The sequence below is a fragment of the Charadrius vociferus genome, unplaced genomic scaffold, assembly GCF_000708025.1.
Source record: "Charadrius vociferus isolate BGI_N301 unplaced genomic scaffold, ASM70802v2 scaffold90, whole genome shotgun sequence".
In the NCBI taxonomy this organism is placed as follows: domain Eukaryota; kingdom Metazoa; phylum Chordata; class Aves; order Charadriiformes; family Charadriidae; genus Charadrius; species Charadrius vociferus.
The window spans coordinates 6499254-6516753 of record NW_009647222.1 but is presented as its reverse complement, the minus strand read 5'-3'; the positions used below and the strand labels follow the sequence as shown (position 1 = coordinate 6516753).

Below are 17500 nucleotides of genomic sequence, written 5' to 3'. Positions count from 1 at the left end.
AAGTGAACTGAAAGGCCAGGCAAAAAAAATTTCAGAGTAGCGGGAGAGAGCCAAACGCGGTTACATATGGAGTGCAAGGAGAAACTCGCTCATCAGTTCTTGCACCTAAAAATTACAAATACTCCGATGGACAGAGTGCCTGCTACCTTTGTACCAGCGATATGTAAAAAGAAACAGATGGTTGCCTGTTATTGTTCTTTTTAGTGTCCTATTTCCCCCCTCCCTCTCCAAGCGCGCTTTGTCCAGCCATTTACCATCCTGCTCTGTGGGAAAAATTCCCACGTCTAAACTCTGAAGGTGGTATTTTCAAATAGACTGAACCTTGATAAGCTCCTTTTTATCTTAGATTGTTGAGCAGGACCTGTGACATCATCAAACATGCTTTGTGGTGCTGAGGTAGAAGTCTTCTCTAAGCAAACCCCAATACATATCAACCGTTCAGACACATATCTTGGTCAATATGCACCAAACCTTGAAGTACTAGGCAGATTAGCTGCTAAACTATGATCCCACAATGAAAGTTCACTTCTGTTTGTGACAGAAAAACATCTTTAATTATCAGACACATTGGTGGTGCCAGGCGTTATCCATTCAACATTATGATATTTTTCTTAGCTCCCCCAAAAGGTGAAGAGTCTTATCCTACATCTGACAGGAGTGAAGATTTCGTAAAAGTAATCTTTCTGTGCAATTCCTCTGTCTCTTGCAATAATAAACATCAGAATAGCTTGTGTTACAAAATCTTCATCCACAGTCTTTCAAAATGTGGAAAACATGAGGTAGGAAAGCATTATGGACGACAGAGAGCTGGAAGAACTTAGAGGAACCACTGGCAGTAGTGAGAGCTGTGCCCAGAGGTTTGCATGTGATGAATTATTTGCAGTCCAGACTCTACTCCTGCGTATTAATGCCACAGTACTTCAAAACAGGTACTGTGCACACTGTCTATGTCTCAGTCTAAACCACGTTACAGTCCAGATCATGTTACACCTATAACTGCCGTAAGAGAATTTCTGGTTCTCTTCCGAGGGATCCTCTATTTAGATTTAGGTTTTTCTGTGTAACAGATCACATTGCCCAAGTGTTTTTCACTCATCAGTGAATTTACCCACAAAATTTCACAAAGAAAGGCAGTATTTATTAGTAACTCTGTTTACCAGATGGGAAACCGAGTCACATATTAAGTGTCTTGCCAAAGGTTCCTTAGTAAGACTGGTAGTTTTAGGAACTGAAACTAGCACTCCTGACTCTTACCTAAAAATTATAACCTCAAGCTTATAATTTCTTTGTGAGTGTGGAATTGTGACTCTTGCTGATAGCACATATTTTTTTTAGGGAAAGCAAAATAAATAAAAACAAGAGCAGTTACAGATCTGCCATTACAATGGAGCTTGCTTAAGTAACGCTTGCAGGGCTGTAAAACTCATAAAAAGCACATGCATGAAATGATAAAATACAGTGAGACTTTCAAATGTTGACTCAGTAATTGTTAAACCCCTTCTGGCTGCACAATTTTATAGTCTTCTACTGTACTAATGAAAAGGGAAGAAACAACAAAGAAGGGTTTTAGCCTTCCAATTACATAAACTCTGTGGACCACCAAAGAAGATGAAAGATTATTTATAATGTCACAGCAATTTATCATTTGGGAGATTTTTTTTGTTGTTGTTGCATCAAAGTTTAGTATGAAGAAACAATGCATTCACCACCCCCTCAGCTCTTTCAGTCTTGCTTATCAGAGATCTCTTTTTCATGGAATAATCCACCCACAGAACCTAGAAGCAGCATTATAAGCAAGAAAATAAAACAACATTCTTCACTTGTGGTTGTTCCTGATTTTATGCTACTTTTTCAGAAGTATTACATTGTCTTAATTAGGGCTACATCATTTGGTAAAGGAACCACATCTTTTGGTTTATGGCATACATTCAAATCCAGATTGGTTCAATACTGCCTGAAAATCATTGTATCTGCTTCATCATCTATATGAAGTTCTATATGGACTGAGTAGAGAGGTGCCCTGTTAGGTGTTATAGGGGAAAAATCAGATGGATCAAGTAGGCCCAGACATTTAAGTACTCTCCTCTCAGGGACAGACACCCAGTCACAGGGAAAATGTACCGAAATTTGTATCGTCATTTTCTTTGCCGTACGTTGTGGATGTAGGTCTTTGGTTTCTAAGGGCTCTCAAGTCAGTACCTTTTAAAGCACTGAAGGCAAGACAGAGTCCACTGAAATAAAAAGAGAAAAATCCTCAATAACTTGGCAGCCTTAAGTGTCAGGTCCCCGAGATTTTTTTAAATCCTTTATTCGTGAAAGAATACCTCATGAAAATAATATTATTTGACTTGGAAACAAACAATGGGAAGTAGCATTTCTACAAGAAACGAGGACACAGAGGTCCTCCTTTTCTTTGGTTACGAGCTCTGACAGATAGTGTAAATCAGGACTTTTAAATGAAAATGCAGGTAGGGCTGGCCCAGCCCATTACTTTAAAGAAGAAATAAAAAGGAAAGCCAAAGCAAAGCAGAATGATGATACACTGCTTCTTTCCTACAAAAGTTTTTACCATGTGGGCATGGGCATTGACCTCAACCAGATCCAGCTGTAATCCGCTGACTGCAAATAGGTTAAGAGTTACACGACCCAGTTTCTCATCTAGACTGCTTTCGGGGCTGACATGCTCTCTAACTTTGCGTGAATTGTTCAGTCGCTGCACCTTGGTTTCCCCAACTACGCAGGATGGAGATCGTGACATTTTCCCACCATTGTGAAGAGTGTTGAGATCCCTGAATGAAACCTGCTGTGTAAATTTTAACGAAGGATTTCACAGCAAGTCACAAAGAGCTGCTACAACTGATCAGCAAGGCAAAGAAGGGTTAACTGAGGAAGAGAGGTGGTATGCCAAAAATTAAACAAGATGAAAATCCCAACCCACACAGGATATCCTGGGAAAGAGGGTCTACACGCATGTAAAGAGAAAGCAAGAACACAGTCTCTGCTTTCCTGGCAATTGTTTACTAAACAATGGCTGACTCAACTGCACAGCAGCATTACAGATACATTGACTATTCTGTTCCGGTTTTCCCTAGAAGGTATTAAAATTACGAAGGCTGCTCTACCTTTGCTTACATTTCTTCCAGCCCTAATGAAGAAGCTGACATGCCGTCTTCTAAGAAAGAAACCACAACATTTTCCCAGTCAGGCAGTAAGGCTTAGCTTGCCTACTCCCCAGCATCAGCATCAATGCAATTAAAAGTAAAGTTCTGCACCCCCAAAATGTACTAGTGGCTGTCTGCCACACAGCTGAGTGAACCCCTGCACAGTAGGACGGGCAGAACAGGAGCGGTTGATCCCCAGGAGACTAAGTGGACACAGTTCACAGAAGAATCAGGCTCAGCCTCCACTACACTGAGGAGAGGTATTGCACTGATGCTGGTGACCATGAATGTGCTGAAAGCCCTAGCTATTGGAGGCACATGATTATGTAAAAATAATAATAAAATCTCAGGAAGTAATTAGTTCTCATGGCTGTAGGGCACAGCTTAGAACTTAAACCCAAAGACTCAAAAAGCTCAAAAGACATAACAAGAACTCCAAATCAATTGTATGTTTTTTTTTTCAGGAGGAAGTTGATCCATCTTTATTGGGCTTAATAAAATTTCCACTACAGTATAAACAGCTGCAGTCGTCCCTGATCCACACTAGCCTGTGAATGTTTCCAATCTCTGCCCTTTGGAGTGAACGAAGTCTTAAATTCCCATTCAGACTTCAGCACCTGCAAGGATCCAGTGTTCTCCCCCTGCCTCTTTGCCTGCTCTTCTCCTTGACTTCAATGGAAGTTTCATGCACACATTCATGGGCAGAATTTGTCCCTCCCTCTGCGTGTCTCATTTTTTATTAGCTAACCTGCCCATGCATCCCTGCCATAATGATGTACTAAAACCACACACACACACACATTAATTTTTCTCCGAAAAATGTATCTGGGCATTTAATAGATGATAGTCAACCAGGGAAAGAAAAAAAAAGGGCATTTTCAAATAAAGAGCTAAAGTCCTTGGGGTAATAAAAAAAAAAAAATCTTCATTACAGAATTTCTCCCTCCCATGCGTAGGCACTTGCTAACTGAGAGTAGTGGCACTGTGACAAAAGTAGCAAAACCAAAGGCAGGCTTTACTAAAAGAAAAGGGGGGAGGGGAAGTCTTCCTCTGGCCATCTGTGAAAATAAGGCATGTGGCCATTAAATGCAGAGGCTGTAAATATAAATATACACAAGCTCCACAAAGCAAATGGCGAAAGAAAAAAAAAAAAAAGGGGGGGGGGGGGCAAAAAGGAATAAACTTTCAGCTAAAGCAAATCAAAATGTTTAACGCTTGGTTACCAGCGCTGGGCAAAACCGATTTTGATCTTCGCAGTGTGCAAACTTAACACGTGTTTTTAATTAAATTTGAGAAAAGTTTCAGGAGAGATGACAATGGATACAGTAGCCCTGTTGAACAGAGGACTCCTGGAACATGAATGATCCTGTTGAGCGTGCCGATTGGACTCACTGAAAGGTTGACATACAGGGTGATGGATGGGTGATGACATAATACCTGCTCGCCTTCTTGTCATGCTTTTTGAAAACTGTCTGCTCTGTGTTGATAGCATTAACAAAGAGGACGGCAATCCGCATACAAGAATTTCTGCCGGCAAAGAACCTCAGTAAGACAAAATGAGGAAAAGGGTAGGGGAAAGGGTATTAAGAAGGGGACGTACAGTTGTTAGGATAATATGTTAACTTTCATGTTGTGGGACCGTAACAGTCTATCGTCTGCAAGATACTCCTTGGTCCCCACATTGTCTAATAATTATTCCAAACAGAATGATCTCTGCTCACACTGCGAGAAGAGAACAAAAATATTACACTGATCATCTTTCCTAGTGTTTTACAGGCCAGTGAGGAATAGAGTGAGCTACAAATTACAGGACATATATATTAGCAGTCTGCTGAACTTGCAGGGATAAGTGTGTGTGTATGTAATGTCTGTGGGTAATACAGCCTCTGCTAGTCACTGGGAATGCTAAAGTATTTTTCCAGTAAAATACTACGGAGATTATGAAAAGGGGCAGGTTTTAACTCTTACAAAGTGATTTAGTTTATGATGTTAGCACTGCACCTCTGGATTATTTCCAGTGGATTTCTTCTGTCAGGGAAGCCCAGCTTGAACCAGGTCCTGCTCTTCCCAATTCCAATCATTACAACTTATTCACTCCAGTCTGACCCACGGCCTGTCAGTGTCTGCAGCAAGCATGGGGTCAGACTCTGTTTTACCAACCCTTTTCTTTTCTTTTCTTCTCCCTGCTCTTCTCTCCTCCAGTTTTTTCTCAACTTTCTGGTTCAAATTTAACTATTAGGGGAAGAAAAATAATGTTATTGAAGTAAAATTCTCTACTGCAAGAGAAATTTAAATCCCGTGTGTTAAACCAGCTCCTCCTTATGCCTTCAGTAAAGTGAGCTCCAGTGTTTTATTTCTCAAAGACAGCAGGATTTGCGGGTTTGAGATTCTTAATATCCCCCTCCTCCCTGAGGGGAGAGCAGGGACAGAATTCATTTCAGCTCAGCAGATCACAGCAGTTTCTTAAGAGTTAACTCCGCTATCCCCATCCATCAGGCAGCCAGCGAGGCATCAGGAAGGAATGATGGATGTAAAATTATTACAGGGCTGCCACCCGATATACTTACTGCCATTTGTAACTAACGCTGGAACTGACACACTTTTTTCATTATTAAACATCCACATTAAGTCAACATTGGTCACTGTCATTTCATGTTTGGCACTCTCTTAAGGGGAAGAGGGAGAGATGGGGGTGGGAGTGGGGAGGATGGTGGGAGGAGGGATGGGTGGGAATGGGAGGAAAAGCATCCTGAACCCGGTGCTCCGTAAGCATGAGTAATAAATAGGCTCCTGCTTACGATGCTGGAATAAATATTGTTACAAATAGCTCTTTAGTTACAGCCCAGCAGACAAGTACATGTCAGAGCCTTTTAAAAGGACACACTCCAAGCGACAACAGGGAGAACTCGTATCACAGGTTAAGAAACACTTCAGCAGAGGAGGTATACGTATTCAGATGCACTCGTCTCGGAGCGTGCTATGAGTGTGGCTGTGTCCGTACACGTCTGAAATGCTCGTGTGGCTGTGTATACTTACACAACTGCCCCAGCCGACGGCACCTTCAGCAGCAGGCACCGGCATTCGGAAACCAGTACCTGCGTTTGTACCAGGGTACGCAGAAACAGGCTCACAGACCTGCCTGTGTGCCCCCTGTCCTCCTTTTTTTTCACAGTTACCAGGGTACATACACAAATGTTGGAGAGTCTGACTACTGTAAGAAAATCACTGGCTAGCTCGGCGCCTGTTTGTGCTGTGTATCTCTGAAAGACTGCACTGTAGGCTTGTATGCATGCACACACATGCTGGCTCTTGGTGTTTGTGTATGTCTCCTTTGCAGAGGAACAGGCAATTTGGGGGCCGAACAAACAGACCAGAGTCCGCTTGCTGATGTTGCCCATTGTGGTGTTTGCATTAAATGATAATCTGTGCTCTAAGCTACATGTATAAAAGGTAACACTGTTTATGTATAGTACATATCAAGCTATAATTAACTGTAGATGACAATTACAAATAAAACTATGCTCCTGGGTTTCCAAGAAACCAGAAAAACATATACACACACTTCTCATTTATACATGGAAATGTTTCCAAGAAAAGTAATGTAAAAATATGTTTTATTGCATTTGCAATTAAAATAGGTTTTAGTAAAATCCATGTTCATCATGATGCTCATAGTTTTTACTGTAATCCTCTGAAAATCAAATCCCTTAAGATGGTCCAACTTGGAAGCCCATAAAGTGACTCACCCAAATCATCCTAGCCATTTTTAAAAAACCTTTTCTCATTTATGACTCCTTTTGAACAGCTTCTCTCCAATTCCACAAAATTCCTGTCTGACTACTGCCTTACAGCTGGCAGGTCTGGCTGTCCACAGGGATCAACCCATCTGGGAACATAAGCCAGGTAACAGGTCATGTTCGTGAGCGCAGAAAAGCCCCAAGAGCTTTAACAAGAGACTCACAAAGGTGATTTCCAGCCCTGAGCCTGCCCAGCTACCCCTGGCAGATAAACTCCTCCCAAGGGTCTAACATACGTGTTCAGTACTGCACAGAGCCTACCTTCACTGGTAGGCTGCAGCAGCAATTCCTGCAACGAAGAACTGAACAGGTCTCAGAGAATCTTGGGTCTCCATAACCATGTTAGCCATAGCAGAAAAGGAGAGATGAGAATTTGGGATAGCCCCAGACAAGTGTTTGTTGCCTATAAAGTTTGAGGTAACTCTACAGGAAGAAAAGTCTTTCTTCTGTACATAACTATAGACATAATATACATTTCTGAGTACGAATATGCCCACGGACACATAGACACATAGACACATTAGGCTAACACTCTTTTAATTCCATCCCCCACCCCCTCAAAATCTCCCTCTCAGGAAGCAACCAGTGAGCAAATGTAACATCCCAGAAGTTCAAGGGGCTGCTTTTAAGTCCCCCAGTGGGACCCTGAGCTTCTGAAGGGAAACCCTCAGTGGTAACACTGCAGCACTCTATTTCTCAGTACCCACCTTCCCAACTATCTCTTTTTCTTTCCCTTGAGATAAGGGAAAAACAGAATAAAATTTAATTCAAAATAGCAACACTTGCCTTCCTCTCAAATGTTACTCTTAATAAGAGGGAAAATTTTAAAGACCCAGATCAAACAAACACAAACTTTCGAGAAGTTAGGAGTTAGGATCCGAACTCCACAGCTGGCTAGTCAGTGGATGGCCTAGAGCATCTATGGGAAAGGAGAAAAAATGCCTGAACTTTACAGCCTACATATTTTCCTCTTTTGGGTCAAATGCAAGAGACAGGTCGGGAGACCCTACAAGTGAAAAAGTGAAACTTCTTAACTAGTGCTTAGTGGCTTACGTGGTCACCCCAGCAACTCAAATGCCATTATAGTCTAGGGAGAGCTCCGACTTGGTTCTGTCCTTTCCTGTCTCCATGTTAAAAATAAAGTAAAATAAAATTAAGTAAAGTGAAATGAAATGAAATGAAATGAAATGAAATGAAATGAAATATCAGTGCACCCCGATAAAGTTTTGGCACTTATTGTATTGAAAACCCCAAACCCTACAGTTGCTTTTGAAAAATTTTCAATTGAGCAAACAATTTTTTCTTCCTGCTACCTTGTAAAAGAACTCCTCTCTGCCCTCCACGAGCCCACCAGGAGGCATGAATTAGAGAGGAAAATAAACTTCAACTGGGGTTGAGGGTGAGAAGTGAAAACAGAAGGGGTAAGGAGAATCCCAACAATAGGAAAGTAACAGAATAAAGTGAATGCAGATGGTTCCACTCCTGTTACTTAATCAAAAGGCTGTGCAGAGTCACTAGAGCCAGCATAAAGTCATGTGTTAGAACAACAGCTGATCTGTATTAAAGAAGATTAACTCGCAATGCCATGGTGGAGGGCCTGGGATTATTTTATGTACTTCCATTGCCGAACAAGCCGTCAGCACAATTACTGCCCTCCGATGTGAATGACTGATCTGTAACCACAGCTAAACAGCATGCTGCTTAGGGGCCTGGGTGCTTCACGAAGATGAATTTCCATACCATCAAAGTGCTTTTAATGGGCTTCCTGATCCAACCACAAGGCCTGCTTTGCAAGTATATAGAACTCAGGATGAAGGCTTCCTGTCCAAAAGGATTTGGTCGGTTGTCACTTGACAATTCCCAGCCAGCACAAGGGAGGAGAGGGGGGAGATAGGTAGAGTTGTCTCTGCTTTGGAGGATTAAAAAAAAAAAAAAAAAAAAAAGGAAGAAAAAAAAAAGGGTACAGATGCTTTCTGAATGCAACCAACTGCTGTATCCACAGCTGAATTCAATGCGCTTAACAAATAACGGCAATTTAGCTATGCTTGCGAGGAATAGCTTGAGTCACTTTGCATTAGCATCTGGCTGAGTGTTAAAGTCATTTCTACATGGGGAGCAGAGAAAAGAAATTTCTGCTCCGAGCATCCTTTCAAGAATGCTTAAATATTTGAATATAAATTCCTTTGTGCTTGTGATCACTTCTTCTTATATCTGACACTCTGCTTTTCCCTTTTCCCTTCTGGTACTCTTCCATGTGAAACGCCGTAAACATGCTCCATCCCTCTCTTTCCTTATCTCCCCCCGTACTAGCGCTCTTATTCTTCTAAGAGAGATTGTATGTACTGCCAGATACCTATTACACTGACCTCTTTCTTCCTTCCCCTTCCTCTCAAGAAAGTGCATGAAATTGGAGTCATTTCTACATCACTTACACCCAGGATGGCCTGATGAAAAAAGTACAGTAGTGAGAGACTCACATGTACATTTAACATTCATTACCCAGACTGCTGGCTTCTCACAGCTTATTGATCAAACTCCATCTAAAAACAGGGAAAATGGAAAGCTATCCAAATTAGCAATCTGCTCATTCTGGACAATATTGTTTGACTCACAAGCTTCCTAGGATGACTGACTTTCAAGTTTCTGCTAAATAGCTGATCATTTTTATTCATCATATTTATCTGCCTATCTCAGTGATTCACAGAAGGCCTTCCAGTGAAAAGCCACTAGAACCAGTTTAAATAAAATTCAGTTTACACCAAATGCAACAACAGTCATCTTCGTTGTACCGCACGACGAAGGCACTATCACCTCAGAAAATATTGCAGGGGAAGAGAGGAACTGAGGAAGAGTCTTGCTAAGCACATGAAGCTGAGATGCACACAAGAGTTTGGATGTGCATCTTAGGTGGCAGTATTATAACGACAGTTCACTATAAATGTGGCAGCGAGGACTGGTAGCTCTATTTATCCTCCGTCAGCCAGGGTAGTGCACAAAAAGACATCAGGTATTTGCAGAGAAAAGCAGCAAATCATAACCTGTTTGACACACGCGACAGTTACAGTACATACAAATTTTACGAAAGAATATTCACTTTGTCGATATTTTGTTATAGCACAGCTTCATGGGCCAGTTCAAAAGCAGAAGGTAGTAAGGCCCATATGTTCTTCTGCCTCTAAGTTTCACTGCAAATATTTGGTGCAGTTTGTGTTGTCAATTCTCCATTTTTTTCAATTTTGTTAAGTCATTTAACGTGACATGACAGTGCTACATTGCAATGGTCACAAAATATCGTATATGACAACCTCACAAGGCTAAATACCCAGAAGCTGAGCCTGAGTATCACCAAAGCTTATGTTCCTAAAGAAGCTTGAATATTTTCAAATCCAGCTCATCTCACAAACACATGTAAGCATTTCCATAAAGCAAGATTTCCACTTAGACCCAGAGATGTCTAAGATCACCTTCTCATAATACACACTGACAGGCTGGAACAGAGAATTAGTGGCCTCCAAAGTTCTCGTGAGGGCTTTAACTATCTCTGCCTCCTCCCCACTCTCCCCCAAGGGTCTCCAGGTTTCTCTCTCATGTCATCTTTTGGTTGTGGTTTTCATTTTACTTTTCGCTTCTTCTGAAAGAAGCAACTATTCTGTTTTATACTGGGGGAGAAGAAAATAGAGCAAGAAAAAGGAGGGAAAAAAAGGAGGAAGAACCTATGTATCTGTTGGGAGAGCCAAATGCAATCTCTGACCCTTTGCAAAAGGAGTCTCGGAAACTCACCTTTTCTGTCCTGCAGTTATTGAGACCCAGGCTGTTCACAACCGCCACCTTCCCATCCAGCACCTGTTGTTCCCTCCGAAGTTGCTCCTTCATCTGCCGGGCCTCTTGGATTGCCTTGGTAACAGCATCGTGGTCATTTAAATAACCTGACGACGTGATAGAAGAAAGGATATCTTAAAAAAAGAAAGTTACAAGAAAACACTTTAGCTTTCATCGACGAAACGCACCGACAGTTTATCATTATTAATGAGAAAGAGTTAAAAGGTAATGCCCAGAAACCCGTCCGTGCTTTGTAATTCTGTTCTTGTTATGACAGAGCCACCTGGATAGAAAGCATGAGAAACCTCCCTGCCAAAATCATCGTCCTGATATTTGATCCCATTAGTTTCAATATTTCCCTGACGCTGCAGAGGTTAGCCCTGTGGTTTGCATGCAGCAGGATGTAACTGGATAAGAGTTAGGCGAAGCTTTGATCCCGCCAACAATCCCAAACTCTTAAAAATAGCCCATTTCATTCTTCCCCTTCTTAAAAATTGTGAATACATTAAAATAAACCACAGGTGGCGGTGGTTTGCTATAGATATGAAACGCATAATGGCTGGGAAGAGAAACCTCATCCACTGAACGCTCCCCACCACCACCTGTCATTCAGAAATGTATAAGAAACCACAGCTACACGGACCTACATTCCCGCTCCTATTCATGCTGCTAATAGTAGGTCAAATGTCCACTGTTTTGCTGCAAATTCACAGCCTAGGGCTTAGCCTTAGTAGTCACTGAATTATTTCCTTTTAAAATGTTACAAGCATCACCGGCACAGCTAATACTATTTAATTTTAAATGTGACACTTTGTCATTTTTTTCCTTTAGCGTACTGTAGATTATACTTATTATGATCTGCATGTGATTTGTAGGATAGAATACTGATGGGAGACTCCGAGCCCCAGTCTATTTTTCAAACATTAAAGGAGAGGCTAATATCTATCAATCTCCCTCCCCCTCGCCACATCCCCACACGCGCCCGCACGCACACACTTCTTTCTGTCTTTTAACTAGGGCATAAAAACGGCATAAAATGAATCTGTAATATGAAATTGCCCAGAAAAGGGACTTCTGTTTGTGACATGAGGCTAAATCTAACCAGATCCATTGGTGAATTGTGACAGATGGAGGGACTGTGAGACAGAAGGCAGGCACTAATCACACACAAAATGACCGGCTTGCCTCAACATGTTCCATGGATTCCAGCAAACTTTACACCCTAATCCATTTTTAGAACAAAAAACATCTGGGCCATAAATCCTCTAATCTGCCAAAACACGCTATTAAATCCCATGATTTGTTGAAAAACACTAAGATTAAAGAAAGGAAATATAAAATGGCTAACTGCCGTGTTAGGAAAGTGTTATTAATACTCTTTCTTTGTCTCAATTATGAATGTTCTGTTCCTAAAGAGCCTTGTCTAATCATGTCAGATTACACATCCTTGTTGTATTGCTAGACTCTTCTATCTGATCCGCTGATTGCCAAAAAACGTAGGACATTGTCTTGCTGCTTAAAACATTTCAGGGGAAGAAGCTGATGTCAGATTAGTTCAGTGCTGCGCTGCCGGCAGGATTTTAGTTAGGTTTGGGTTTTTATTGTTGTTTTTTTAGACTGCAGACAGAATGGGACTGGTATTCCTGATTTCCTTGGCATGCAAAAACTAGAAAGAAAAGTTTCTGTGCGGCTTGACTGTTATTGATTGTTCTAACAGTTCACTTTTGGCTAAACACCCAGGAACCCTAAGAGTTTTATATGAAATAACTTGATCCACATTGCTTTTATCAAATGACCCAGATCAGTAATTCCCAGCCAATGGAATTCCAGTAATTCCAGCTTTCCCAGCATAAGGAAAGACAGAACCTGCACCAGCACAGTGCTACCAGTTGACTTTATTTTTTTAATCTCCATTTTATCGACTTGCTTGCTTTCTTCCCCGCTTTGCATCTGTTACTGATCAAGCTTGCATGTAGTCAGAATAAATTCAAAAAGGAGGCAAACAAACAAACAAACAGTAGTATTACTGCTGGTTGTGCTCTTGATTAGGCTAGGTATAATACTTTCAATCTGTAATACAGCTGAATTTGCCTAGGAACTGGAATTCATGCCCTTCTCCAGACTATTTGGCTTTTCCTGAACACTGCTATCTTTGAGACAGTTTGGCACATGACAGTGAATAAAAGCAAGCACTCCTTATGTTTTTCAGTAGCTGCCAAGATGCTGGTGTGCAGGGAAATGATTAATATAGAAGTGAGTTGAATGTAAATTATTGTTGTTTAGGGTAGGTGGTGAATTATTGACAGAGAGGGGAACTGCATTACATAAAATGCACTTAGTTACAAGGATTGCCAAACTAGCATAGAGATGTTGAAGATAATGGCAAAGGGCAGAGAGAAGTTGTTTCTGTTTTTAGTACACGGACATATGCCTGTTCCCAAAAAGAAATGCTTGGATTTAAAGTCATACAGGAAGCCACGACATTTGTGACTGCTCAGTCTGCAGCATAATTCATACACTATAAGGCTAGCTCTAGAAAAGGACTACGTAGCTGCACGCCTCAATGCAGCTACACTCATATTCATAGGAGGCTGTAAGTTCACATGCTCCAGAGGCAACTGAACAATACATGAGCATTTCTCCATGCTATAGGAACCAAGCAGCCTGAAGAATGGCTTTCAGAGAGGGTTTTAATTTGAAGTTAGCGGCAGCAAAAAGCGCCAGCTCGGCTGCATCCCAGCAAGGTGGGCCATGCACGCCTCGGACAGACAACTTGTGTGTTGAATTGACAGCTCCAGTCATTCAAACAGTGGAAGAAACTGTCTGGCAAATGACTGCATGTTTCCCAGCGACTTTTTTGTAGAGGGATTCATCTCTCAAGATAAAAAAGTAATCCATTTTCTCTGCCATTTTTAGGGACCTGAGCCTCTTTGCTAAAAATGTTATCAAAATTTTTTTGTGGTGTAGCCCCTACTGGACGGTGATGTGAAATTGCACGCTCACTTTTTTATGGTTTCAACATGATAATGAGTTTTACTTGCTATAACTGTGGTCGGATCTGACCTAGCAGTTGGCAGGAAAACTCCATAGCGTGTTCACAAGCCTGTCGTTCTTCTAGTCCTCCATTAAAGGACAGACCTTTGTTAGAAGTAGGCTATGTCTGTCCAGCTCCTGCACCACTGTCGAAGACTGCTTATCTTGTACATACAGTATGCACAGTGATACTGCTCAGCAACCTCAAAAAGTCACTTTCTATATTTGTAGCTGAGAGATATACAGCAGTGAAGCCTATGTCATTAACAATAACTTAAGTATGTTATCTTTTGCTCCACAGTTTTCCATGGTTTATTAATGGTATAACACATTAATTCTTCTTACAAGAGTGACCTTTAAAGCTCCATTCATCCTCACAGCTTTTATCCAATTACATTATCACTCATTACAGGTACAGCATTTCAAAATCTGCATTTTGTTAAAAGAAGTAAATTGCAGGGGTCTCAAACCTATGAAAAACATCAGGTGTGCAGGAAAAGAAGATTGGAGAGGAGAGGACATGAGATGTCCTGCCACTGAGATGCAGGTCAGATGCTTAACTCCACATCTAAATGTGGTGCTCTACTGAGGACAAAAAAATTAATTTGAAAAAATTGAAACTTGATGCATTGTGCATGGAGAGCAGTAGAGCCAAGCAAATTAAAGATGAAACACGTTATTACCTACCAAAGTTAAACAGTAGTGCTAATAATAACATATACATTAACAATTAACAATGTGATATTTACACAATATTTATATAACTGTAACATGTCATACGAAATAAAATTATTTTATTTTCTATAGGATGTAGGAGCATATTCTCTGATATATGTAATCCTCATCAACATGAGCAATAATTATCTATGCACAGTGGGAGGGTAATACAGTGGGAGCTAGATCTGTTTTATCTTTGGACTTAACTATGGGTCTTCCTGGTGTCTATGTGGGTAGAATATGGACTACAGAGAGCTTGGGAGAGACCCACAGAGACACGAGAAATTTTTACTACATAGCACTGATATATCACAGAAACAGCTTCTGATATATTCGAGCTATGGTTTCTTTTGTTTGTGCCATCTCTGAAAGTGGCCAGCAGGAGATGTTTTAGTAGCAACAAGACACACAGTAGCAAAGCCATAACAATCTACCTCAATTCCCTGAACAGAGCTTGATTTACATCCTGATACCTTAATTCAGGTTATATTCAATCACTTCATAGAATGAAACGTTTCAGTTAGAAGGATGAAGAACGGGGTGTGTACACATTTTACTTAAACACACAAAGAACAGTCCCTTTAACACATCAGACTTGTAAAATCACCATTACGACCACCATTATTTAGGTGGTCTTTAGGCAAAAAAGTAATTTTGACAGGAGGAAGAATTAACACTATTTTCTGGAACAATGTTCAAAACAGCCAGTCAAGACTTTTTGCAAGATACAACATCAAATTTGGTTTTTTGAATGAACCTGGTGATTGTGTTGTTTATTAGACCAAGGTAAAATAATGCTCCATGCAGCTTTTTAGGGGACTAAGGATGTATTTGCATATGTAGACTTTAAACTTAAAGGGATTTTTTTTTTAAAGTTTATTCACCACTTTTAGATGACATAGTAGAATACCATGTGTCCTTAATGCCCGCTGTTAGACAGGTCACTGTCTTTAATGTATGCCATTAAGCAAACAGCATTTATTAACTGTTATTGATAAAGCAGTATCTGAAATAGCACAGGCTTTTGTCTTCCAAGTCTGTTAAGATACTCCTCCTGACATCGTAAATCCCTGGGAGTCTTCACGGACATCAACAAATGTAGTATTATGGTAAACCCGTAACAGCTCACAGACCACTGTCTGGCAACTGGCTGTTAAAGACCCACTTTCCAATAACACCTATTAATTGTTACGAGGAGGAACAAATGAAACTGAGCTTACCTATTGTGTTAGCCCTGGCCGAAGGACTAGCTAATGTTGCTGGCACGGAGGATTTTAGTGAACTGGCCCCACTATTTATTCTCAGAGTTGGCATATGAGGAGAGGTGGGTGATGTGGGAGACTTGCCATCAGATGTCTTGGGTTTGGCTGAAAGGTTCAGAGGCTGGGCTACTTCATCCTACAACAAGCAAAAAAGAAAGGAATGTTATTAAAAAAACTGCTGTTGGCACAACACCCTCCACAAAGACAGTTGTCTTCAGCTCATACGACCTTCTAAACCGGAAAGGCTGTATGATATATATTAAGATCAAATGTGATACCATCTTGTCATTCCAGTTTGGAACCGAGATGACTGATAAACTGGAAAATTAGCATGGTGTGATCAGAGAACATCCTCCATTTGCACTTTGTATGTAAGAATTGTCTCTGAAGAAATTATTCACATCAACAAAATATATCCTTCTATGATGAAAATAAAGAGCACTTTTACACTTACATTTTATTGTTACTTTATGCTAAACTTGATATGGATGAATTAAAAAAGAACCGAAGAGCATTTTCACTGAAAATTCCATCACCGCCACCCAAATTGGGCAAACATGTTTGAGTGAATAGGTTTTCAGTTGCATTTTTGGGTTTTTTTTGTTGTTCTGTTTTGTTTGTTGGTTTGTTTTTTTAACTTGTGCATTTCTCTGAATTTCCCATGTTTAGAATTGCAAGCACAAAAATATCTCAGGAAATAAATACTTCTCTTCTACCACAACAAGACAGCAGGAAGAACCCACCTTTTCTTTCCACAAAATCTGAAACAATAACCTGGGTAATACTGCATAAGCCTGTCTATTTCTTCATATTCTGCGGAGTTGGACTTCAAGATTTCAGTAATTATTATTATGCAAATATAGAAAAATTGGGTGACGTTTTTTACAGCATAATTGGAATTAGTCCTAAACATGGCTTGATTACACAGAGTAACAGAGAGCGCTATAAAACACATTAAAATTCTAAGTTGTGTATTTTTGTTTGACCAAAATACAATAAGGGGGGAAAAAAAAAAAACAGTCAATGGAGAAGAAGCCCTTCAAGGGGGATATTTTGGAAGTGATTTTAACTTACTTTTAAATAACAAGAACTAATGGATATGGCATTAGATCCAACCACCACATGTTAGCTTAGGTTTCCTCTCACACTGTGACTTAGGAAAGCCATCCTCTGGCTCCTGGAAGTGTTGCATCACACAACTGGGTTTTGGCCCTAGGCACTGAAGCAGCCAATTCTGATCTCTCTTGTAAGTACATTCACTGCTATAGAATTATTCCTGACTTACAGCAATGTAAAGCGGACTGAAATTAGACTCATAATGTTTGAGTGTTTTACTGTTACCACTAAGGTATCTGTAACTACTATCATATAATACTGATTCTTTTCCACAGAGGGTGGTGTGCTGCAGTAAAAAAGGAATTTTATGGTTGCCTATCGCTTGTGGAAGTATGATGTAGATGTACATATCCAAACACAGGACAATTCTGCAAAGCACTGTCATATAACTTTTCCATTACCTTAAAGAAGCAAGCTCTGAGCAAAGCACTTTTGTTGTATTTGATTATGTCTACACTTTTGTAATAGTCGTAGTTAAAAATAAATTAAAGCTTGGCAGACAAACATATCAGGGACATCGTGGACAAAGCTGTCATCCTTACAGTGGTATGTAAGCCATGCTAGATGCAACTTGTGCATAAAATAAAAGGGAAAA

At 40.5% G+C, this 17500-nt stretch overlaps 1 protein-coding gene across 1 annotated transcript in view; it reads right to left on the bottom strand.

Moving 5' to 3' along the window:
- The window catches only part of SOX5 (SRY (sex determining region Y)-box 5), a 254825-nt gene that overhangs the window by 17198 nt on the left and 220127 nt on the right, over positions 1–17500 (bottom strand). Inside the window, 2 exon segments of the mRNA XM_009879668.1 lie at positions 10739–10884; positions 15748–15925. Coding sequence (XP_009877970.1) covers positions 10739–10884; positions 15748–15925 — 324 coding nt within the window.